Raw genomic sequence first — 25732 nt, forward strand, 5'->3', positions numbered from 1 at the left:
ATCCACAGGGAAGTCTTGGCATGACTGAAATCTCCAAGTTTTACCTGGAAAAGTTTGGTTTTGAAAAAATTGTCCTGGTGTTAGAAACTGATGGGAAGCTCTGCGGACAACACAGATAAGCAGTGTTTCTGTGTTGCACAAGCAAACTGTGTGTAGTTGGATAGTGTCACACTTGCATCTGTTGGGTTGATCCTTGTAATTATCTTGCTGCTTTATCCCACCAGTTATTTCCATGTCACTGGCTCAGTTTTGCTGCAGCTCCTTTTGACGAGGGCCGTCTGGCCTTTGGTGGCTGCTGTTTGAGTTGCGCTGGGTTCATGAGAATCTGCTGTCTGGGGGCAAAGAAGGTGTCTGATGGTGGAGGGATTATACAGGGGTAGACGATGGTAACGCTGTCTGCTCCAGGCAGCTTTTCTGCTCCTGGATTAAAGTTCATGCTGTGTTACTTGTCTCTCTCTCTTTAAGGCCTTGTCAAGTCTGTGTGGGAAGCTATTCTGTTTGCAGTGTTTAACTGTGTGCCACTCTGCGCTCTCTCTGCCTCATTTCTCCTCCCTCCTTCCCTTTCCATTCAAGCAGCATCTTTCACTCTTCCCCATTCAGGCCCGTCTTTGCTCTCTGCCCTGTGTAAAGTTTCTGTGCCTTCCTTACCATTCATCACCTTTTTGCTCATTCACATCCCTGCTTGCCTTTTTCCATTCATCTGGGCTTCCTCTCAGTCCGCCTGGGCTGCCCTCTCCTCCTGCCCCTTCCCCAGTCCTCCTTTTGTGTCTGTGCACTCCCTTTTCTGTGACTGTCTGATGTGCAGCAGTTTGCAGCAAGCTCCATGAGGATGCTCTGCTAGAAGTTGATCCCACTTGGTGGGCTAATTAATCCCCAGTGGGACTGTTTGAGGAAGATTTCTCTCTTGCAGGTGAGAAGACTTCCCACTTTCCAGCACTGCAAGAATGATGCATGAATAAGAGAAGTATTGCCATGTCCTAAATGTCATTTTCAGTCTGGTCTTCCTGTCTCTCCATCCTGCCTTGTTTTCTGCTTTGTTTTCAGTTGTTGCAGGTCTGGGGTTGGGGGGTTGAGTCACTTTAAATTCTCTATTGCTGAGGAACATGACTTCCATTCTTTCTATTATGCTAGCTCTCTAGTTATAGTTGTTAACCTGTAGCTTCTCCACCTATTTCTTCTCAACGTCTGTATTTGGGCTGTTTGTTCCTGCTGGAAATGTTAGATCTAGACCAGCAAATTATGCAAAGAGACAAAGCTATGTGGAGATACGGCCTGTGGTTGTCCAGTTAGTCAGCAGGGCTGATTTATGACTTTCAAGACTGAGCTGTAAACTGCCGTGCTTGCCTGGCCTGTTGCATCTGTTGAGGTTGTCTATCCAGCAAAATGTGCAATATGACCAGCCCAGGATCAAGATTAAAAATCATATTTCCACCTAAAAATAAATAAATTTTAAAAATTGTTTTAGAGTGCCTTGGCTTCTGTCCATTAGTCTTAATGCACTTGCATAAATAATAAAAGAGGAAGAGGCAGAACTAGAGAAGGTTCGGTCTATAAACACATCTTTCTGCATGAAGTCTTGTGGCAGAATGGAGGACATCTCCTGCCATCCATGCCATCTCTTTAATCATGGAATCATCTTCTTCGCTTTCAGTGCTGCATCTTCTTCCTCATCAGCGTTGCTGATAATGGAGCTTTTGTTTACCCTGGCTTCCTCCTGTGGTGTGGCTTTGGTTTCAAAGCCAGCACAGTGGTGTATTTTGAATAATTTAGTTCTGAGTGGCTTGAAGGCTGTGTAATTTCCCAGCTGAGACTGGAGGCTGATTCCTGCAAGTGTTCTGCCAGGAGGCTGATCTGGAGCGCAGCAGCAGATTGCTCAGAGTGGTGGGTCACTGAGGCAGCAGAGGACTGAAAGCTGATTCAGCAGGCCCTGTGAGTGCATCTTGGCTCTCTCCACTCTGTGTCTCAGGAGGACTTGCAGCAAGATACCCACAGACAGAGGAAGGAGAGGGAAGAGAGCTGCATTTGAAAATGTTCTTGGTGGCTGAAAGGTGGATTTTGGGTACTTGCCTGAGCATGATATGCTTTCCCAGCAGGGAAAGAATTTCCTGGGATCTCTGAATGCAGGTTTTGCTTGGTCTGTTGTAAATCTGTAGTTGCTTGGACCTGGATCTAAAATTCTATGGAGTCAAGGAGGTAAGAACGGGAGTTCTTCATGGTGTCTGGCTGATGGGCCCTTGTTCCAGTCGCCATTGGCTTTGGTTTTGGAAAGGCTGATTAGTTTCTCTACATGAAACCTTGGCAGAAGGCCATCTGTGTGCATGTTCTTCCTTGTATTGTTTGGCCTTGTGGCTTGCTAATTGCACTTTGCTGTTGTAGTTATCGCCCTGTCATGCTCTGTAACTACTACCCAGGTTCACTGTGCAGGGTCATGCAGGCACAGCTACATCACTTCTGCCTTGTAAACAGAGAAGTCAAGGCATTCTGAGAGACTTCTTGTCTCACTCCAAGAAGTCTGTTATACCAAGGATCAAACCTTCCCAAAACCTTCTTTCCCGTCTGCTTAATAACTGAACAGTGATGCATTTTGAATCTCCAAAGAAAAGGGAATCTTAGACTAGCTCCCTTCATCTCCACTTTGCCACGTGCTGCACCCAGAGAAACAGTTACACAAATCCAGGTGATGGGCTGTGTGTTCAAATGCTGAGCTAGTGCAGAGCAGAGCTGGGGTCAGCGCAAGGAGGGCTGGCAACCAGGCCTGTCTTTTCCACAAGTGAAGGCACTGCTGAACCATGGAACAATTCCATTTTGAACGGAGTTAATTGAATCCCCAGCTAACATCCAAATTAGATAAATTTCTTGGAGCCTTGCCCATTATGAAGAGAGCTTATGATTGGAGTGATACATTCTCTCCGTGCCAAGACAAAGCCCCTCAATGTGAGAAACCATGGTTGGTAGGAAATTGTCTGCTCCTGGGTCAGATCTGCAATTCCAAACCCAGCCAAGGACCCTCAGACTGTGCCCAGTTCAGCTGTTGACTCTCCAGCTGCACTGATGCCCCCGAGGGCTGTTTGCCAGGGAGCAGAGAAGCAGCTGGCTGTGCTGTGTGAAGTGCCTGCCTTTTCCCAAGACACCCATTGTCTGTCTGCAGTATCAGCCTCCACCCTACTTGCTCACTCAGCCGTGGCTGATGTGTCTTTAATTAAAGAGGAGGAACAATGTGGGATTATTTTCTTTCCTAATCTGGTTTCCTATTTCTATCAGGCTTTGAGCCCCCTCCTCTTATTTTTATCTTGCAGTGGCGTCCTTACTTTTATGGAGTGTTTGCTCTAAAATAAGAAATAGGAAAACCAACAAACAAAACCCCCAGCTTGTTTGGGCTAAGGAATTAAGATCTTGGGTCAGATGGCTGCTACAGTCATTAACACATTTACATTTTTGCTTAAGAGCCTGGTTGAGGATCAAGGGAGTTAGGAGTGATTGTCATTAAAATGTGGAGGAAACCTTGCATGAAATTGCCGTTAGTATCCTGTTGTTTGGGGGCGGTGGGGGGGCAGTCAGCCTTCCTCAGCCCTGCAGTGGTTGGGTTGCACTTGTCTGTCCAAGTACACGGGCAGAGGCAGAAGTAACCAAGCATAAGGAAGCCTCTGGGCTGCCTTAGTGCTGGTAGGCTCAATGTGGGGCTGGGGCTCAGTGCAGCCATGCTGGCTGCCAGACACCATCCAGCCTCCCTTTGAGACAAAGGTGCTCGACTGAGCTTGTGGGACAAGTGGATCATCATGGATAAGCACATGAAGCGCCTAGCAAAGGTCAGTTGCCTCTTTTTTAACTGATGGACCCAGTGTTGCGAGTGTGTTGTTGCTGGTTGCTTTTGTGGGCTTGTTCTGCAGGACTGGCTCAACTCCTCAGTTTCCGTGGCTAGTTGTGATGGTTGTGATGTCAAAAGTAGGGTCTGATGCGGTTTGCAGTGTTGGGATGGATTTTGGGTGTTGTGGTGACAGATTAAAGTGTCTTTATTTGATTGGATAGAAAAAATATTGAAACAAAAATAAGAGAATCCCCTTACAGCTGGGGTTTACAGTAAAACATTCTGTTCCAGGTTGTTGACGGAAGCTGTGATCCAGTCCTGTTCCGAGGCAGACGTTTTCAGTTCAGATGCCACTTATTTGCTGTTCACCCATTGCTCTTTCACACTGCTCAGATCCATGGTTTTACTTCAGATTTATTTCTAATTGTCACCAGTAACAGCCAGTTACAGTAATGTGAGAGAGGGAACCATGCTGCCTAAGGCAGCGACAGTGCCTTCTGACACTGCACTGCTGGGAGAAGCAGCAGAACCTTCTGTCCTTGTGGGCTGGTTCGAAGTTCGGAACTGCTTGTGTAATCTTTGGTCACAGATTGTCTCTTTTCAGCATGCTTTAAAGCAGAACAAAGTCTGGGGAAAGTGTTTTGTGATCTGAGTAGCTTTGTGTGCTTTGGGAGCCCGCATGCTTCAGCACTTGTATCTCTTTTGACCTTTGAAGGAATATCGATGTTTCCCACTGCTGTGGCCATTGGTCTTTCTACAAAGTCAAACAGTGAGCACACAGCATGGGGGAGATTCCCACTCTTCTCTTACTGACCCTGGCCCTCAAGCTGGGAGGCATTTAAAGCCTTCAAAGAGCGAAAGGTTTTGTCCTAGACGAGATACATTCTAAATGTCCAGATAAAGTGTTATGGTTGAGTAGAGCTCTGGTTGGGCCAAATGTTTTCAGGAAGTAAGAATGAAAGCAGTACTGTCTACAGGACAGCAGGTGTTAGTTCCATTCCCTGAATGAGCCATCTCCCTGCTTCTGCTGATTCCCCTTGAGAAAGGTCATCTCAGGTATTACGCTAATAATACTTATTCCCTTTGTTTGCCTCTGGGATTAGGCATCACAAAAGTCAGCTGTCTGGGACTTCCCAGCAAGAGCCAGAAAGTATCAGAGCTGAGCCTTGTGGAGAAGCCTTAATATTTGGCTTGGTTCAGAGCATTAAATTGGGGTGACTGGAGTAGGGGAGCTGAACTTGTCCAGGGATTAATAGTAAGCTGCTGTTGAACAGTAAACAGCTGATGAAATCCACCTTTGGTTCTGGGTGCCAGCTGTCAGGAAGCATACATCCAGGCCGCCTCACGAGGACAGAAACCCTTTTGCAGATGGCAAGCACCCAGCTCTGACTGCCCACTGGTCACTTGTTTTGTCTTGTTCTGTGTAATCCACTTTCCCCAGCCGCTTCTGCTGCACTGACCAAATATCTTGTTCCAGCAAGGGCCTGTGATCTTCCCTGCTCTGTTTAGGCAGCTCCTTCTCTACAAAGCAGCCTGGGGTAGCAGTCACCAGGAGCAGTAGGAGAAGAATACTTGGCTTAGGCCAGAAGGAACCGGTGCCAGGTCCTCCAGGTCCTCACATGCAGTTCTACAACATCTAAACAAGCTGCCCGTACTCGAGGACATTGTGCTATAGCTGTTCTGCTGATGGCAGAGCAGTGCCAGCCCTGCTGCTGGCAGGCTGCATCCTCTGCCACATAGCTCTGCTCACCCGCTCCCTTGCCAAGGCAGCCTTTACTCTGCTGCATCTGATTGAAGGCCTGGCGCCTGCTCAGCTTTTGTTCTCTTAGGAAAGATTGAGGATTGTCAGGAACTTTTGGGCTCTGCCAAGGCCCTTTATGTCCCAAATGTTACCATGAAAAGACTCCCTCCTGACCACCCTGCCCCTGACAGCCATTCAGTCCAGCCAACAAGCTCGATATCATTATCTACAAAAGGAGGCCAGCGAGCACCAGGCTTCTCAGAGCCAAGTTTGGGAAATCAAAGGCAAATCTCCCAGCAACGGAGAGCTGGCAGAGATCAGACTGCACCACAGCCAGTGCAGGATCGTCTGGCCGCTTGCATGTGCTCAATTTCAAAGCACAAAAGAAACAAACATGCTCAGCATGGTGCCAGTGCAGACTTTGCTGGGGCAGTGTGCCCAGTGGAGAGCAGGCAGCCTCTGGCTGAGTACTCCATGCCAGTTAGGGGCTGGAAGCAGTTCTAAGTTCAGACAACCTTGTAAAGCTGTCTCCTTTTGTTCAGTGTCACTGTTAGGAGATGAGCTATTTGGACTGACAGAAAACAGTGACTTTTTTTGGTCAGAGTGGGATTTCCTCCAAATCTCACCTGGGACTTTTCTTCTAATGAGTCTCATTTACATTCTGAAATAGGCATGTGGCTGCCTTGCTATTTTTAGTTTGACTTAATGCTCATCTCTTTTGCTTTCTATCCAGAGACGCTTTCCAGTCCATCTCTAAAGAGCTCTTCAGCTGTGGAAGCACTTTAATGTTGAAGTTAGAGATGATCTGGAAAGTTATCATGAAGACTGAACAGAAAGTACGTGAGGAAGGCTGCTGTTCCTGTGTTGAAATTGTGTTAGGGAATATAAGTGTAAAACTCATTCCAGTATGCTTTGTCTCACAGGCTGCATCTCCCATCTGCTTGGTAGTCCAGATAGAGTAGAGTATAACAAACAGCCAAGAGAAATGATAGGGAGGGAAGGTGAGGAGAGACAACTTAGCTGAAGCTTGTGTGGAAGTGGGACGGTGACACATGCATTGGTTCATCTCTGCAGCAGGGTGCTCTGTAGTTTCCTGGGCAGTGAAAAGAAGTCGAAAGTCTCTGAAGCGTCCAGCAGCCCTCAGGATCCCTGTAGGTTTGCAGTGCATAGTGAATATATGGGAGGTCAGAGTTTTATGTGACATGGAATGGTTAATACTGACACTTTCCCTTCCTATTCCAGTTTGATCCAGACAACACTGGCTACATCAGCACAGAGAAGTTTCGTTCCCTTCTCCAGAGACACGGCTCAGAGCTGGACCCCCACAAGCTGGAGGTCCTCTTGGCCCTGGCAGACAGCAACTCAGAGGGGAGGATCTGCTATCAGGACTTCGTCAACCTGGTGAGTGCTCTGGCTGGCAGGGCACAGCTGTCACAGGTTACAGACTCAATCAAGCAGCAGTCAGTATGAAGGTGAAGTTATGGTGATATAAAGTGACATAAAATAGATCTGAAGAAATGATCAAATAGATCACAATGAGTCTGAGGTTTCCCTCAGCTCCAGCTGATAAGGTGTGGTCAGTTGTGTATTTGTAGTAGCAGCTGGTTGTTCAGCAGTTTGGTACATTCAAAGTACCACGTAAGCATTAGCAGCACAGCACTTGGGTGGTGGGAAGAAGTATCTTCTGAGTTACTTTACAGAAATGATGGCCCAAGGCCAACCAGTGTGTTGGCAGCAGGCTCACGAGTAGAGCTGGGCTTTTTCTCTCTCCTTACTCCACCGAGCTCTGAGCTGTGCAAGCTAATGAGAGGTAGGTGGGAGGTAAAAGACGTGGCCAGCAGCATTCTCCTTCTTTGGGAAATGGGAGACAGTTGCAGTCTGCATCCACCTGAAGTGATTTCTGCAGAATGGTGAATTTCCTTCACTCTATTGAATGTCTCCTGTAAAGAAGCCATTGATTTTTCTATCATCAGCTCCTCTATCCTCCTCATCTGCATTTTTTGCCCTTGCTAGTCAATAGGTAAAGCAGATGCCAGAACATTACTTATAAGTGGCATCTCTTTTCTCTCTCTTCCTCCAGTTGCTATTGATTTCCAGCATCTAAAACTTTTAGGGCTTTTTCTTTCCTCAGTTTCCTGCTGCAAAACCTTCCTAGTGAACTTCCTGTTGGAAAGCAACACCTCGGTTGAAGCAGCCAGAAATGGTACTGTGAAATTGGTGGAGCAGTCCTGATTCACTTTGTAGCTGTCAGAGGAAAGAGGGGAAAAAGAATTGTTGCTGGGAAAAGAAAAACTTTTAGCACTGAATTTTATCTTCTGGCTTTGAAAGTGTGTATATGGTAGCATCAGAAGGGCTTTCTTATCTTTGTGGAGGTGAGCTCTGAAGAAGTTATGTATTGTGTTCCTTCAGATAATGGGGAGGTGAGAGAGGTCCTTTAAAACTTTTCCTTTTTTTCCAGTGGTGCTTAGAATTACTTCATAGTACAGTCATAAAACAGCTATAAATTCCACTTCCAGTGTCTTTCTGTGTCCTTTCCTGAACCAGCTGACAACTTGCACTGAAGGCTTAGCTGAACAATGCCTTGCAGAAACTGCATATAATTATTACCTGAGTCACTGGGAAAATGAGCAATAAACCCTAAATCTCTGATTCTCAGGGGAATCTTCAGTAAGACAAAAGTCTGCCTAGATGAATATCTCCTCTTCCTGCTAAGTTCTTGTTCACTTTCCTAGTGAATTTTTAAGCTCTCTACTGCAGAATATTCCTGGTCTTCAGTTCTAGTGGCCCTGTCTTATGAGAATGTAATTATAAACACTGAACACTGTTGCTAACCTGAAAAGGCCTGTTATAGGAAAAGCTGCAGGGTTTGTATCTTTCTATCTCTTTGTGCTTTCCATTAGCTGCACAATTGAAGCAGAGCAGATACTGTGACAAACATCAAGATGACTCCCATCATTGACCTCAGGTTTTCCTTCGGTGTCCAGTGGGGCACCCATGCTTTCTCTGCCCTTGATTCACACTGGCATGGAAGAGCTGCTTTTGGAGTCTGTTCTGCGTATGCATTGATCATAGTCCATTAGGTACTGGCTGCATGTGGCAGCAGGAGAGAGCACTTTCTTCCAAGTGAACTCGTGTGGCAAATAATCACTATGCCAATTGAAGTGAAACTTAGCACAGAAATTTCCATCCTTAGCCATGATTCCTCAGCTGTTTCCAATCACATACATTTGAAACTTGAGAAACGCGATGTCAACTTAAAGGGGCATTTTAATTGCGTGTATATCTAAAGTGCATAAGTGAATGGGAAATGTTATAAAGGCATTTTAAAATAAAAAATGCTTCAGAAAATAAAAATCTGGATTCACTTCAGTTGCAGAATCTTCCCAAGGGCCAGAAACAAAAAAAGGAATGTATGTCAGGGTTTTGAGGTTTCAAGGTTTGCTGTGTTTTGACAGAACACAACACTATTTGAAACAGTAAGTCAGTCTTCTGCAAGAGCTGGAAGCCTGGGATGGGCAAAACGTTGAGCAGGGAATCCTCCTGCAGTAACAGCAAGAGTTTATTTGGCTTCCCCTGCCTCTGACTTTCCATGAATCCTCAGTGGAAACCGCTGCTTGGTCAGAGAAAATCAAGATGTTGTTTCCTCTAGTTTCCATTTGATACTTTTTGGGAAAGGAGAATGCTTCCAGGTTGGTGCAGAGGATATGAACATCTGTGACAGATGAACTTAACGCTGAGCTATGTGTTTTAGGCAGAGCAGTCTTTAACCACATTAGCATTTTAGAGAAGTGAGTAGTGAGGGAAGGAAATAAATGTGAATCTTGAAAGTGGAATTGATTGGAAAAGCTGCATTTGTAAGTAAAGTGGGTTATAAAACTAGAGCTGACAGAGGCTTTTAAAAAGCATGTGCTCACTTCTGATTTTAGTTTGCTGTCTCTTGGAGGATCAGAGCTGGAGTGCTGAATGCCTTGCCTTGTCATGGTCCTGGATGCATTTAAAAATAGCTGTAGATCAACCTCAAAGATGCCAATACCTGCTGGGCAGAAGTCCATGGTTTTCTGAGCCTCCTGAGTAGGACTGAATAAAACTCATAAAGAGGGTATGGTGCCCCACACAAACCATGTAGCAGAGCAGGGAAATACTGTATGATTTGGCTCTTTATTATCATACTCTTGTGCTGGAGCAGCAACAGTGGTACAGGTAGCCAAGAAACCCAGAGGAGTTGGTCTGCTAGTGGGAATAAAGAGATTCTATTGCAAGTTGTAGATTATCTGAGATTAATTCTAGATTACTATGTCTTGAACAGAAGCAAGACTTTGTGCTCCTATGGAGTTTCCACTGTCCCATACTAAACTATAGGGACTCATCCTTAATTTTAACAGATTAAATATGGAAAATGGATTCATGTCTAAGTGGGCAAAAAATTATCCTTCCTATCAGCTGCATCAAAGACACCCATTGAGCAGAGCTAAGCCTTCTTTTGTTCTGGTATGTTAATACCAGGGGCAGAGATGGCAATGCGTGGTTACAGGTCACGTCAAACTGGCTGTTTTGCAAGAGAAATTTCTCTTTGCATAATGACTATTTGCAGGCGTGAAAGACGAAGGGAATGTGCTGTTTCCTCTCTCCTAATTCCCTATGTACTATTTTCTCTACCCATCTGCCTGCAGCTTTATATCATGCTCACTAAAGAAGTCCCACATCAATTGTATGAAGAGAAGTGGGGTGGGCTACAAGCTTCTGGGCTTGTAATAACGTGCAGACCAACAATGGGCTGATGTTCTTACAGCTGATGATTAAATGCTTGCCTCATAAATACCATTATTATGTAATTCCAAAATTGAGTCAGCAAATTGTGACCATATGGGAGACTTTCTCTTTGGGAAGATCTGGATATTTTAAAGTCAGTCTGTGGAACAAAGTAGACTTCTTATCAAGAGTTGGTAAGAATAGCAGTAGTGACTTAATCCTCTGACTTTTTCTTGTGCCTTGGTTTCTCATCACCTAGCTTGAGATTAAAAGCATGATCCTAAGGCCTATGGAGTTACATGAGTAGGGCCAAGACTGTTGTGTTTGCTTGAGGCCCAGCTGTGCTGCCTCTTGGGAGCCCCTTTCCCTGTTGGCATGATGGTCAATGAGTGCAGGTAGAGAGATGTGCTCTTACTAAGAGGTCTAATTTTAACAAGTGCTGAATACATCCAGTCATTTATATCTGAAGGGTTGCGGGTGCTTTTGAGCATGTGTGGTATGTTTTTGATACTCTGTGTCCCTTCCTAAGCTGGGTGTAAAACCATGCCAAGGCTATGTGGCATTATAGGGAACCTGGCCTTCTTCCCATAGCCTCTGCTGAGAAGGAGATCTGACAGGTTTTTTTGTGTGTTTCTGCATGAGGTGGCAGGAGGTTTAGCTGGTGCTCTTAAGGGCTCTGAAGAGTTAGTTGTAATTACCAAAGGCTTTTAATTTTCTAGGTAAATTGAAACCTGGCTCCTACTGACACAGCACCTGCTGTTGTTGGTAGATACAGGGAATCTCCTTCTTACTCATTGACAGTCATATTCCCTCTGAGGAGCATGGTGTGAGTTGTAATCTGGAAAGAATACACTCAGTGCTGATTTTTTTCATATGCTTTGTAAGACTGCAGCAATTCAGGACTTGCTCCATTTCATTTGCAAGCAGTTTTGTCATTGCCTCTTTGCTAAGAGCTGGTGAATTTGAATTCCCAGCACACCCGCTGTCTAGTCACCTAAGAAGTTGGTTTCAAATGTCTTTTCCATCTCTAAACACTCAGATCCTATTGTTTCATGTCTAAATTAGCCACAAGTGTAGTTGATAGGATGCATCCATGCTGTTGTTTGGACAGGCTACCAATTGACAATACCTTATGGTGCATAGAAGTCACCTTGTTTGTGTTTGAGGCATGCATGGTCTTTTTTCAGCAGTCACATTTGTTCTGCACGGAGCTGCCAGCATGTTGCCCAAGGATTTCCCTTTCTTTGTAATATCAACATTTACTGCTTTCCCATCATTACTAGTTAAAATAACTCTTAGTGTTTTATCATCCAGATGTGATCAGAAACAACCAAGATGGAACACCTTATAAAAATGATTGAGTGTGGGAACAGGTAGTTGAGAGAACAAAGCAACAGCTGCCTTTCATCATTCCGTGGAGGAAATCATTGTCATAAGCTTCCATTTTATCATGTAGACAGTGTTTTATTTTCCTGTCTTGATGGAGAAAGGCAGAGCTCTACTGAACAGAAGGGCTTGAAGTCAGTGCAGCCTAGTAATCAGAGAAGTCTTGCAACCTGGATTCTTCCACTGACTCGAGTGTATGGCCTTGGACAGGTCACTTAGCACTGTTAGATCCAGCTGCTCACCTCCTCTGAAGAGCCAGACTTCATTTGTCTGAGATGTGACATCCACAGTGATCCTGCAATATCCTTCTCTTGTCAAAAGTAAGAAGGCCTTTCCCTTCTGCATGGTTATTATGTTGAGGAATTCCTTCAGGACTGTCACCCAGATGAGTTCTCACTGCTCTGACTAGTGCTGGAGTTCTTTGGGCACCATTAGCAGTAATACAGAAGAGGAAGCATAGTTAGAGGTTTTATCTTGTTAAGCCTTCTCTGCCAAATGTTCAGCCAGTCCAGACAGTGACTGTGGTGCAGGAGGTTTGTTTGACATCAGGGCTAATTAGCAATTAAGTGCATTTTGGAGCAAGCACTTTCAGACCAGATTTTTTTTTTCCCTCCCAATCAGGCTAGCATAAAATTCCATCTGCCTCATTTGCAAATTCAATTGCTTTAATTATGCATCCAAACTGGGAAAGTGTATACTTGAAAGATGGTTAATTCTGTGCACTTCTCTTGATAATGCAATACAAATTAGCCATATCCTCTGAAGTCTGCACCTTCTCAAAATCTGCCTGTTCTGAGTATAACTTATTAGATAATGGATCCTTTCTTCTTGCAAGTTTATGAGCAGCTAAGACAGCCTGCTCACCACTTCAGTGTGCGTTCTGTTGGTACTTCTCATTGGAGTTGTTTTGGTTTTAAACAAGGGGATCATTTTCCTTGAGCAGAGCTAAACTTTGCCAACAAGGATCAGAACTTAAGGGTTAGATGCTGTCAATGTACCTACTGCTACATTCAAGAAACTTCCTGTCCCTGTTGATGGAAGGTACAGGGAGGTTCAGTACATCAGGGGAAGCCAAGGGAAGAGGGCTGATGAATGGGTGGGGAGGTCAGCTGGGTACATCAGCAGCCTCTGCTCCTCTTTGCTGGTGTTCTACCCTGACCTCGTTTATTGGCCCCAAAATAGTAAGCCCTGTAACTTTTTTCTTACACCTTGTGTAGGTCACCTTGTGATCAGACTGATGCTTGGTTCCTACAGCTCAAGCATAATGGTGGTTCTCTTGACTGCATGGGTCTGGTGCTGCCAGATTGGTACTAATCTCCCCAGAGGTTGAGCCAGGCCTTCCTTTGTCCTCATGGCTTCTTGTTTTTCTTTTTACACAGATGAGCAACAAAAGGTCGAACAGTTTCCGCCAGGCCATCCTTCAGGGCAACAGGAGGCTGTGCAGCAAGGCGCTGCTGGAGGAAACAGGGCTGAGCCTGTCACAGAGGCTGATCCGACACGTTGCATATGAGACCCTGCCACGAGAGATAGACCGCAAGTGGTACTACGACAGCTATACCTGCTGCCCTCCACCCTGGTTCATGATTACAATCACCATCGTAGAGGCAAGTACCTTAATTAATGCCCTGATTTGAGGAACTCACCCCACACTGCCAAGGTTTTGCTGTGGACTGAACAAAGGCTATTATGGGACCGGACTGGATCCAGACAAGGACAAGCATGAGGCTGAAATGACTCTCTTGGCTTACCTATGTTTGTACGTAGGCAGGAGCACAGCCTCTGTTTGTCTTCACGTGTGGTTATTAGTCATTCAAGCAGCTTGTATATGAAACTATAGAACGTGGGAAATTAAAGCTAACTTTCTGAAAAGTGAAAATCTGGACAGTTTAAGGGGTAGTTCAAATAACAGAATTGGAAATAAACTCTTGTATGGTTACCTCTTCTCTTTGAATGGGGAGAAAATGGAGGGAACAGAACTGGACTAAAAATACTGACCTGCTCATTTCTTGCTCATGGAAGACCTTTGTACAGTAGTTAAGTGATGCACTGGAATAAACATACAGAAGGATATTCTGCGGCACTCTGAGGGTGCTGAGCTCCTCTAACTTGGTTACTGACCTGTAATGGAAAGCCACATACAGAGTTAGGCTGATGTGTTGCAGGTTCCTCAGAACAGGAAACTTTCATGCTGTATGGCTGTCAGGTGGTAGAAAAACATGTTTTTCAGTTGACTTCCTTTCATGATTTTGAGTTGCAAAGTGCTTTTCAGTGAGAGAAAGCATTTGCTAACCAAGGAATATTCCTGCTCTTTTAGGTTGCCTTTTTTCTTTACAATGGAGTGGTGCTAGACAGATTTGTGCTGCAAGTCACCCATCCCTTATACCTGAAGAATGCATTACTTTACCATCCTCAACTCCGTGCTCAGGCTTGGAGGTACCTAACCTACATATTCATGCATGCAGGGTGAGTACTTACAAACTGCAGAGATTTTCCAGAGACAGTTCAGGTTCCTCAGAGAGTGGGAGGAGAAAAGCGACTGAATCAACTCCGAAATGAAAAACCAACTCTAAATTATGTATTAAAATCTGAAGCTGTTGTGGAGTGTTGGGCAATGAGAAACAAACCTTCACAGCTGTCTAAAGGGAGGAAACAATGTAAGGAACGTAATAGGCGCTGCTCCTCTCCCTGCAGCCTCTTAGTATGTACTTGCCTGTGTGTGCTTCCTAAAACTGACCAGGCTGAAGCCCACTATCTGTCTAGGGAAGCTGTGCAAGTGATGTAATGAGTGTGGAAAGATGCCAGACTGGTATTTAAGAACTACGTATTGTACTTTTGCTAGACTTTCTAGTTAAGGTTCAAAAAATCAATGAAATTTCACATGCCTATTGAATGTCATTGCTTAGAAATGATATCTCTCCTGTAGAGATTGGGATAATGCCTAGAAATCTGAGACAAATTCCAACCTGTGTGTAGCTGTCCATGAGCACAAGATGTGTCCCAGATTTCTGGATAAAAATCATGGTTGGAACAGAGCAGACTCAACCCAAGGAAAGAGTAGAAAAAATTGTAGAGGAAACTTCTAAATGTGGTGACATCTGTACTCTGCACTCTAAATTCTTCAAGTAAATCTGTGTACAGAGCATCAGTCTACAAGTGCAGACTGTTGGGCTTAAATGTGAGGCTGGTTGTGTAAAACGAGAATTAGAAAGGTGAGGAAAACTGGGTGTGTAGAAAAGGAACAAACACAATTTTAACTCACACAAACTAATTTGTATCTGATTTTCATTCTGTTTCTGTTGCTGTTGTTCTGCTGTTTCACTTTTATAACCACAGATTGCTCCGGAATTTGTTTAAGAGAAGCACCTGCACAATTATAATTTTGCAGCACGTGAATATCTCCCTGTGTCCCCTGTGGCGTTCTTTCCTATCTGTGCAAAATTGCCCTACCCTGTAGCAGGCATTCTGGCATTCTCCAGACTTACTGTCTGAAAAATACATCAGCTTTACTTCACACCTGTGTGGCTGGCTTTGCCATGAGCAGTGGTGAAATTGTTGTGCAAAAGCCTCATTGCTTTTGTGATGGTTTCCAAATTCTTTAGCTATTATAGCCTTCAAAACAATGATGAGTCCTGCTGCAATAGTAAACCCTGTGACTTGCTTTCAGTATCTGGAGTTAGGCTATCTGCTTGTTTATTGCTAACACATACATGTAAATCTCCTTTCATATCAAGAGGGTGGATAAATCTTAGAAAGGTAATAATGTTTGTAGTATAAGTCCATCATTCTCTTGTTTCAAAGGAGAGGTTAAGACAATGTCATGGGGTTTATTGTTGTCCTGTTTCCAGCTGAGACTTTAAGATGGTAATATGGACTGCTGCTTAATTTAGTGCACTTGGTCTGTGCTTTTTTTTTTTAAAGCAAGTGAAAGTCAGAAGGTGTCCAAAAAGGCAGCAGTTGCTAAGGGTTGGCTGGCTGTTTCTCTAGAAAGATCCCAAAAATGTGTGGACTTTATGATGGTCCTGATGTAGGGAGCTTTGTTGAGGGCTAAAAAGCCAGGCAAAGTTGTAAATTCTGCCCTTTGCTTTCATGGAAAGCTGACGTTGATTATCTGAGGCCCACACATTTGTAACACTGCCATAACTAATGACTTGCATTGATTCTCAGTCCCATTTGGTCCCAGGGAAGGAGAAAGTCTTTAATAAATCAGTGAAATTGTCATTTCAAGAATGACGCATTCAGCACCAGCAAAGGCTAATTATATTTTATGGGTGCTTATTGACTATGGAGTCTTCAATGCTATTAGCATGATGGGGAAGAAGAGTGAATGGGATCACTCCTGGAAGGTCTTTTAAGAACAGCTGTGAGTCGGGGCAGTCACTTTAGAGTTGAGGGTAAACTTTGCTGAGCCCGTACAAAAGCTGCCTTTGAGAAATAAGACCCAGTGCTTTCTGTGAAAATGTCAGGCACCGCCTCGTGACGCTGGCTGCCAGCTGAAGCTTCTTTCCTCCTCGTGTAAAAGGGCATTTGGGCGCTTTGACTCCTTTCTGTGATCTCTGTTTGACCTTTGCTCATTGTTCCTAATTTAATTCCCAAGTTCTGTGAACATCCAGGAGAATACAGCTGTGCCCAATGGCTTCGAGAGCAAAGATGATCGGCATACTTGGTTACTTTCCATAATTCCCAGTGATGGTGAATTGTGCTGCTGAGTGTCCCGTGCACAGAGAGAAATTTACTCCTGCAGAAAAATTAAATAACAAACCCATTAAGATGTCTGGAAAGGTCACTTTTCTGCAGTGTCATTTCTAGAAGCTTTTGCTGGTCCAACTTCGAATTCTCCATCATCAGACGGTTCTATCATTAGTGCATCTTACCATCAGCATTTTTTTCTGATGTGTATGGGAAATTGCTATGGTAACGTGAAGGAAGACTAAAACAGTAAAAATTCATAGAACTTAAGCCAAGTATTGCTGGGTCTGTCTGCGAGCAATCCATTTCTTGTATAAAACCTGACATAAATTCACAGTGCGTTAGCTACTTTGCACTTTTTCCCACAAAAAGTGCTAGCGTTGTGTGTTGAAGGTGTGCTGTGGTGTCATTTAAATCTACCTGCTTTGTAAGCAGCCAGTCCTGGTGTTACAATCTCCCTTCATGAAACAGATGCTATATGATTTCCTTCTGAGATTCCTCTGTCACAGTTAGAAAAGAGTACAACTGTTGTTTTTCCTCACTGCAGGATAGAACACCTTGGACTCAATGTTGTCCTTCAGCTCTTGGTTGGGGTTCCCCTGGAAATGGTGCATGGAGCTGCGAGGATCAGCTTTGTGTACGTTGCTGGAGTTGTGGCAGGTAGGTTACACCTCTGCATGCCCTAGACAGGGAGGCATCTGAAAGTAGTCTGGGATGACTTTTGCATAGGAGAAATGTTATGTGACGTTTGTGTGCAGGAGAAGAGCAGTCTGATCTTATGTGTTTGACATTCATTTGGAGGCTAAAATAGGGAACGTGCAGCTTGATATGTTTCTGACTATCCATACGCTCTGTGTTTAGGGGACTTGTGGCCACACTGTACTTTCCTGGCAACCTGACAGAAGGCTAAAAGAAATGTGGCATCACAGGCTTCCATCATCCTCCTGCATGAATAACGTTTATCCCACCCCACCCTGCCCCCAGGTCCTCTGCCAGCTCTTCCACTTGTCCTGTCCTGCCTGCTTTCTGCAGCCTAAGAAAGAAGTATTTGGTTGTATGTTGTGATCAGTGCACAGGAATCTGGAAATTAATTTGATCGTGAAGCCATTGGTTTTGATTGATGTTTAGTTTCTGCTGTACTTCTTTTATTTATGTTTGGCATTTCCAGCACTTTGGAGGTGATGAAAGTTAGCTGACAATAGATCAACATCTAATTAAAACGGGAGGAGAGTGTGAGAACAACAAAGGGCTTTACAGTGGAACTCAGAACAAAGAATTGAGTGCCTTAGTTCAAGATTTATGTAACTGGGAACAAAAATCACCATAATTTTATTTTTTCAATAACGAGCAGATAAAATCATCATAGGATAGACTGCATTCCTGGAAGAGGCTGTGAAAAGAATAATTGGAGCAGGGCACAGAATAAGGCATGGTACAAACAGCATGCTCATTAATGTAGAGAGAGAAGTGAGCAGACCAGCTCTGGTGTCCCTTGCCTATTATTTTAATAAGCATTAAAATGGTTCCCAGTCTGCACCTTTCCAGGCAGTAGCTTTTCTGCATAGATCAGTCTGCAAAGTCATGGGGCTTAATTTGTGTTCATACACATTGCACATCTGTGCCAAGTAAGCAAAGCAAACAAGCTCTGAACCTGCTACAGTTGAGCCCAGGTAAGCACTGCAAGTCGATGGCAGGGAAAATTCTCAGAGCAGGTTGGAACTACAAATGTGGTTGGACAATCCCAGACAAAGAAGCATTCCATAACACCTTTATCTCTTTCTGTTGTTAGCCAGTTATTAAATGTGCTTTCTTTGATGTATGCCTAGAGATGGAGGAAGGGGAGTACATTTGCTGAGGATGTGGCAATATAAAGATGATGTGGCAATATAAAGATAATGCAGCTCCTAAACAGTCAGGAGTAAACAGTGAAATGTGGGCACGTGCTGCAGTAGCCATTCCCTGCTTTTATGTTTTTCTCATTTGTCTGGCTTTGATAAAGGGGTATGTGGAAATGCATATTGAGAGATGCATTTAAGCGCATGGTCTTGCACTGAGCACATGGATTCTGATTATTGCTTTCTTAACTTCTGATTAACATGTCCCTTAATGGCATTGTTTAGGAGCTGGAAAGTTTCAGGTCCCTGTGGTGAAGAAGGGAGCTATAAGCTGGTGGAACTTCAGCTCTTTTTTGACCAGAATTACCTAAACAATTAGCCGAGAAGTCTATTAGAAGATTCTGTACTACTGGTGACTCTCTCCAGAGTAGTCACAATGATTTTTCCCCATTTCTGCTCATCACAAACATCCTCATCATCCCTGCTTTGTGACACCGAGTCTGTCTTTGTCTCTCTTCATCTTTTCAGTTATCTCTCAAGTTTTCTATATAGGAGCTTTGAGATCCAGGCCTCTAATTGGGATAAAGAGAATGAGTGTCTGTGTTTGAAAGTATTTCTATTAGCAGTACCTTTATGTGATCGAACTGACATTTTGCCATCTCATGATGACTGCTTTCATTCACGTTATTTTTAGGAAGCTTTACTCTGCAGTTTTATAAGTAACAGACTGAGCATTGATCAGAATCCTGAGTTTAAGTGATCAGTCCTTGTCAGTCTGCAAATATTTATCTTGCCTGTACAAGAACAACTTCTGTATTATCCCTAGGTGAGGAATGGGATGAAAACACTTGTCCATCTTCTCTGATATTTTTTTTTAATGACAGCGTACATATTCTTTGTGCAGCATAGGTTCAAAGATACAGTGCAAAAGAAGTGATTTCTCTTTTCCTCTTTGCTTTTATTTATCTCTGTATTGCTGATATGTAGCAGGTAACACAGAAATAGTGGTTATAGTAGAAGAGTGATTTTATTTGGCTGATATTTTAGACAAACACTTGTTCTTCTATCCAGGGTCCCTGGCAGTGTCAGTAGCTGATATGACTGCACCTGTGGTAGGCTCCTCTGGAGGTGTGTATGCACTTGTCTCAGCTCACTTGGCCAATATAGTCATGGTGAGTACCAGAATGACTTTCTAACCTCTTGGAAAGTAGTGAATCCACCTAGGTCTGGGATTGGAAAGAGGGCCTGAGTAAGCTGCTGGTCATTCAGAGCTTGCTCAATAGTTTTGCCCCAGTGGCCTGATCCTAGAATGGAAATATTACACTAATCACTGGAAGATCTAGAAACAACAGCTCATCCAGGGTCCTTACAGAGGCTGTGGCAAAGCCAAGCATGTCTGTCTGTGCAACCCCTGAGCTTACCATTGCACAGCAGTGGTTTTGCTGAGAATGCTGTTTTTTCCATGGTTTGGATTTCTGCGTGTGCATTTGTCCTTTGATAGCAATGTCAGAGCAGAACAACCATAAAAATAATGGTAATTTAGCTCCCAGTGGGATCTGTGTGAGATGATAATGTGAGCTGGATGCAGCAAAGACAGAAGGTTTGATATATGTGCTCTGGAAAACATGTGCGTGTGTGGTGGTACTTTTATCAAGCCTAAAAGATGCTCTTTAGTACAGATTTGAATGTTAAATCCCCCCAGGTCTCCATGCAGCATCAGTTTGTTTTCCTTGTCTCTTTTCCAGAACTGGTCAGGAATGAAGTGCCAATTCAAACTGCTGCGCATGGCTGTTGCCTTGGTCTGTAGTAAGTATCATGCAATACCTGCAAACATGCACTCCTGTCTTGTTAGTTCTAAAGGTTCATGCTGATCCAGGGAGTTTTAACTTTTCAGCAGTTTTGGTAGGAACTTGCAGCTGGGGACATCTCATCTCTGTGTGCCTTACATAACTGTGTCTTCCCAGCCTCCCTGTGCTCACTATACAAGGCAGTTTCTTTTTCACTCTTTCTGCTTCTTCAGAAGATGTAGTTCTGCCTTGCAAGGCAGACTTGAGAAGGGGCTGATTTAGACAATTAATGTCTGTTTTCCTCTTTGTTACAGTGAGTTTTGAATTTGGAAGAGCTGTATGGCTGCGATTCCACCCCTCCGCCTATCCTCCATGCCCACACCCCAGCTTCATGGCTCACCTGGGAGGGGTGATGGTTGGGATCACCCTCGGTGTCATTATCTTGAGGAACTATGAGCAGAGACTCCAAGATCAGACTTTATGGTGGATCTTCCTTTCTATTTATCTAATCTTTGTGTTGTTTGCCATCTTCTGGAACATTTTTGCCTACAGCCTCTTGGATTTGAAGCTACCTCCCCCTCCTTGAATGCACAGGACAGGAAACTCTGGAGAGCAGAAGTAGTCTGCCAGCTGCATTATATGAGTCAAGATGGAGGGTCTATTTTTATATTTAACTTAGGGGAGGATGACTGTTTTGAACACAACTGTGTGTAGAAGAAGATGCTTAAAGGTCTCACAGCTGAATGGACTGATCAGTTTGTTATTAAGTCTAGCTATACTGTAATGCTGGCTGACCTGGACCCTGCAGTTTCTTCACTGATAGGGTTTCCATTGGGCACCTTGAACCTGGACTTTTATCACATGGTTTGTTAGCACACATCAATATACTGTATGGGATATTTGCGTTTTCCTGGTCAGTGCTGGAATTACAGCCAGTTGTTGAACGAATCTCCCCAATATTACTAAACACAAGAAGGGAAAAAGAGTGGTCAGTTACAAACTAGAGACTTGCATGATACTCCCAAGGCAGGCTGGGTTTGGTTTCTACAGATACATTTGATTGTTCAGCCATACCAGTGCCACTGTCTAATTACTTGAATGGTTCCTTAAAAATTTAAGCCTTTGGCGGAACTTGTTTTATGCACCTTTCAAAGGGATCAGCAGAACTTTATCACCCAAAGTGATGGAGACTGGTCTTTCAACTACAGGTCAAATGAAATTGCACTATAAACCATGGAAACTCTTTAGAGTGATGTGGACACCCGGCTGGAGGTGAATTTACCATGCATGTTTTACTTGATTTATACTTTTTTCCCCTGGCCTGTTGTGGCTACAGCTTGTGGCTGGGGTTTCTTTTTGAGGGGTGTTGGAAAGGAAGGCAGATGTTCAGTTTTGATTTTGTCCGTTGACAATGAGGTTTTCTTCTCACTTTATTTGGTATATATATAACCAGGTTAAATCAACACAACCAAGCAAGGATCTCAACTCTTCCAACAGGCTCCAGCTTTAGAACCATCCAGTCTGTTTGAAGCCAACTTTGTCCACTGAAGGTAGTGGAGTTAAATGAGGGTGTATGGCTGGTTTCCTCCTGAAGTGGAAAGGAGTGTTACAGTGACCATTGTGAAGTTCATCAAACTGGTTTTCAAATGGCTGCTAAAATCTGAGGATGGCAAGTCTTTCTGAGGCAATGGAAGTTCGGAGAAAGCAACAGTCAGGTGTCAGCATAGGTCGAGGCCAGATTTTAGTCATCTGGACTGAAGCACAGTCCATACAGCAGCACGATGTGTACTGCCTGCACGGGCCTGGGGGACCAGACTGGAATGTCTGCATAGTGCGTGCCTATGTAAGGTGCATATTCGGTTTTGCTTCTCACTTTGGAGAGCTGCCAAACTGTAGTTGAGGAACTTGGATGCCTTCCTTTTCTCTCCCGTTTGCCTGTCTGGTTTGGTAGCTTGGATAAAGCAGAAATGGGAGTCTTTGTAGATCAGCTCCTTTTCTCCTTTTTCTTTGCAGCTTGGTGCCCAGCCCCTGCCAGCCTCCATGGCACATCTTGTGGGCAGTGCAGCAGCTGGGTTTTCTCTGTGGCAAAATGTTTTTGTATCACAGGCTTTATTCTCTCCATTGTGTAATTGGTGCTGCCAGATGAAACCACAAACTGGTGGGAACCTGTCTTTCTAGAGGGGATGTTCCCACAAAATCATCAACTGTAGTTCCCTTATTTGCCTTTATAGGAGAAATCTCTCCAGAAGGTACAAGTTCTGCTCCTGTGGTATCTGCTAGCAAAAATCCTGTTGCCTCAGGGAAAGAGAAGGGGAAGAAGGAAAAGTATCTCTAGAGCTGGGGATAAGCTTTATCTGCAAAAGAACCAAGTTTTGCTATGTTTGTGCACAGAAATGGAATCTCAGAGGGCACCTTTCTGCATGACTGGCGTGTGGTTTGTGGGCCCTCCGATCAAGGGACAAAGGTTGGAGCTCTGTTCTGTCTGAAGAAACGGGCTCATTCCCTGTGCTATTTCATCTCAGCAGACTGGATTCAGGTCAGAGCAGTCACAAAACTTGACGTGCACTGCTTCAGGTCAGGAGCTGGTCAGTGAGTTCCATGCTGGTGAAGATTGTCTCCCTGGAGAGCCACAGACAAGCAGGAGGGGGAACTAGAATGCAGAGAAAAGCATGACTAATGCCATTCTTTCTTCACCTATTGTTAAGCCTTTCTGAATACAGATGCCTTTAAGCCAGAGGTGAGCAGGAAATGGGAATTGCCCTGGAATTTTTCCTAAAACTTTGAAAATCTAGGTAGAAAACATCAGTCACGATAAAGCTCAGATTCTTTTGCCTATAATTTATCAGAGTCCGGTATACACAGTAATATACTGACTTTATATGCGCAGGTATATACTGACTTTTGGTTTCTCAGCCAAATCTACTTCACGTCCATAATTTTCTTACCAGGAAAGCTTTCTGTGCCTGCCAGTGCTGTGTTCTGTGGCAAAGCAGAGAGCTGTGGGTTCAAGGGCCCATGTTTCTTTATCAGTCTCACTGGCCCTTCCCAATATAAATATACCTTTGCCTCTGCTCAGGAGTGGGAGGGAGCTGCACAGCGCAGTCCAGGTGCCTTCTTTGGCCCTTCATCCATAAATGCACAGTGAACACAAAGTCATTAAGAAAAAGCCTCCCAGTGAACTTGTGACTTGTTCACCTCTCTGACTTCCCGTGTTCCCATCCACCGTCTGAGCAAACCTGAAGCAGCCCTGGGGATCAGGAAGGTCGGACTCGAGCAGTACCAGATTTTTACGGGTGAAGAAATGAAAGCCTCTTCCATTCCTGCTCAGCAGAGCTGAAATATCTCCCCATGTATAGAGCAGATATATGCAGAGCCTGTTGTCTATTAAGAGTATCAGCTTATGGAGTCAGGAGCATTGTGAAGTGCTGAAGTTTTTATAATTGTTTATATCACTAAAATTATATTGTGAAAACTTATATTTTTACAGAGTATCAGGAAAGCCAGTTACGTTGTTTTTTTTTAATGCACCCAGAAGTGCCACAGTGCTGCAGTGCCAGAGAGCTAACAGCAAACACTTTGCTTTTACCTCCAGATGTCCTTGGTGCTGCTGCCTTATGGCAGAGCTTCACTATTCTCCATCCTGCTCACCTGTGGTTGCAGCTGCTCACAGTGGGCAGCGCGTTTCTGAAGGAGCCATCCGCTGAGGACTGGTTTTGGTGATCGTTTCGGTTTTATTCCAGATGCTGCCAAGATTTTACATTGGTCAGATAAACAGAAGTGAATCTTTTGTATGAATGTGCAGCGCCAGAACGGCAGATGAGGGCTGTTAGCAGCGCACAGATTCGAGGCAGAGCACGTTGGAGTTTATTTTGTGCCCGCGTCCTTGAGTGAGGACACAGCGCAGGCAAAGCAGCCGCTCTGTGCGGGACTTCCAGGCAGCACCGCGGGCCGGTTGTGCAGCTCCTTCAGGGACACCTGCCGGCAGCACCGGCACAGCGCACAGCCAACCTGAGCCGTCTGCTCGGCACGTCCCCGAGGTGGGAGCAGCAGCACGGACAGCTATGGATGTTGGGAGACCACCTGGTGAAGTCCGGGTTGCAGGCTGTGCCCGTTATTCCTCGATGCTTGGACGCGGGTAGAGATTAATTTTGCACGCATCAGTAATAACGCAGGAGGAGGAAGGAGAGGATGGGTGGGAGCGGTGCTTGCCAGAAACCATCACTGAGGGAGATGAATTCACCTTTGCTAAGTTTCTAAGGCAGCGCCTTGTCTTTTATCTTCCCCATTAGTCAGTGGGGCCGTTTAGCACTTCAGTGGGACGCTGAGTTTCCTTCAGCAGAAGGAAGCATCTTATCAGTGGGGACAGGGGAGGGCAGAGAAGTGTCTGAAGCTGCTGGACTAGACATAAAGCTTAAGGATTCCATGTCCAAAGACTGCTGGATTACGCTGCCCTTGTTTTCTATGTCAATTATATAGCTTCAGTTTGAACTGGGTGTGAAGGATGGAATCTGGCGCATTTAGAGCTGATACAGTAACAGCTATCTGCTGACCGGACCTGGCAGCTGCTGCTTCGTGCCAACATTGAGGCTTACAGGATCACAGATACGGTCTTCACACATCAGTGGGTAAAAAAAACTTGAGTCTGTGTAACTGCACAGATGTTAAGTTCGGCTCAACTGCTTTGGAAACCCCACTGGCTTTACATGAAGTAGAGCTAGAAAATATGAATGCAGTTCAACACCAGCAACCTCTGGAGGCAAACCAGGATCCAGAAAAAAGCAGCACCGCTGGGGTTTTAGCCTCTGAAAATCACTGCTGTTCTGTTTCCTTTATAGTAGGGGCTGCTCTGTAACGTGACTCAAACATTCCTCCTGCGGTCACTGATGCTGAGAGCTGATTGTAAAGGAAAGCAATGCATTTTGCAGCTCCATAAAGGAAGAACTGCACCTAAGACAGAAACCAAGCTCGTTCGAAGGTAAATGTACTTTTAATGTCATCATTAATCAATGGCACTTAATTGGAAAAAGTTTTCTAATGAGATATTCCTGAAATGCCAGTAGTAGTTCAGAAAATGTATGTTTCAGGGAACTTGACGATACAGAGCACAAAATATTCCCCAGGCCTGATTTAAGTAGCAACAACCTTAATTTCTAATGAGCTTAATAGATATGTTAGTCATGTCGCCTGACTCCCCCAGTGTCTGATTAGTTGGCAAATAAAGGTAGTTGCTCAGCTTCTCTTTTGCTTACACTACTAATCCTAACAACAAATCCAAACGTTAACCACAAAGCACTAAACAGTGTAATTTTCTGCCTTAAAATGCTGAACAAATGATACTTTCCCGCTAAGGGCTGGTAAAACAAAGCGATATTTGCAAGGTAACACAGGATGGTCTGTTTCCAAATATTTTTGTATCGCGTACATTCTGGATGTCTTTGTTGTAACAACGTTATTTGAGCGCAGAATCCATTAAATTCTTTTTGTTGGTGGATTTATTTTTTTGTTTTTCAATCCAAGTCTTCCATCACACACCAAAAATCAACCAAGGGCAGCTGCAAATGAAATAGTAGGGAGTTTCACTTCTATCAGATTGCAGAAGTAATTCTCACTTACAGGCTCACCCAGAAACCTGGTTAGTTTTAATTTCATCTGTCAACAAAGATATTCTTCAGATATTCTGCTGTCTGAACTCCTATGATGTGGACAAGAATTCATTGCTGAAATACAAAGAAATGATTCCAAT

At 44.3% G+C, this 25732-nt stretch overlaps 1 protein-coding gene across 10 annotated transcripts in view; it reads left to right on the forward strand.

The window, feature by feature from the left end:
- Window positions 1-25482, forward strand: part of RHBDL3 (rhomboid like 3) — a 47185-nt gene extending 21703 nt beyond the window's left edge. For 4 of the 10 annotated variants that reach the window (XM_072351955.1, XM_072351950.1, XM_072351947.1 and 1 more), the window contains 7 exons: window positions 6789-6947; window positions 13061-13285; window positions 13996-14144; window positions 16915-17027; window positions 19274-19374; window positions 19948-20008; window positions 20304-20705. In XM_072351955.1, the coding sequence (XP_072208056.1) occupies window positions 13061-13285; window positions 13996-14144; window positions 16915-17027; window positions 19274-19374; window positions 19948-20008; window positions 20304-20575 (921 nt within the window). In that variant the 5' untranslated portion in view covers window positions 6789-6947 and the 3' untranslated portion in view covers window positions 20576-20705. Of the gene's footprint in view, window positions 1-1901; window positions 1930-3685; window positions 3807-6788; window positions 6948-13060; window positions 13286-13995; window positions 14145-16914; window positions 17028-19273; window positions 19375-19947; window positions 20009-20303 lie in introns of those variants that run through there. The other 6 variants (XM_072351954.1, XM_072351952.1, XM_072351956.1 and 3 more) reach the window with 5 other exon arrangements.
- The last annotated feature ends 250 nt before the right edge of the window (window positions 25483-25732 follow it).

This window comes from Excalfactoria chinensis, chromosome 17 (genome assembly GCF_039878825.1).
Source record: "Excalfactoria chinensis isolate bCotChi1 chromosome 17, bCotChi1.hap2, whole genome shotgun sequence".
Lineage (NCBI taxonomy): Eukaryota > Metazoa > Chordata > Aves > Galliformes > Phasianidae > Excalfactoria > Excalfactoria chinensis.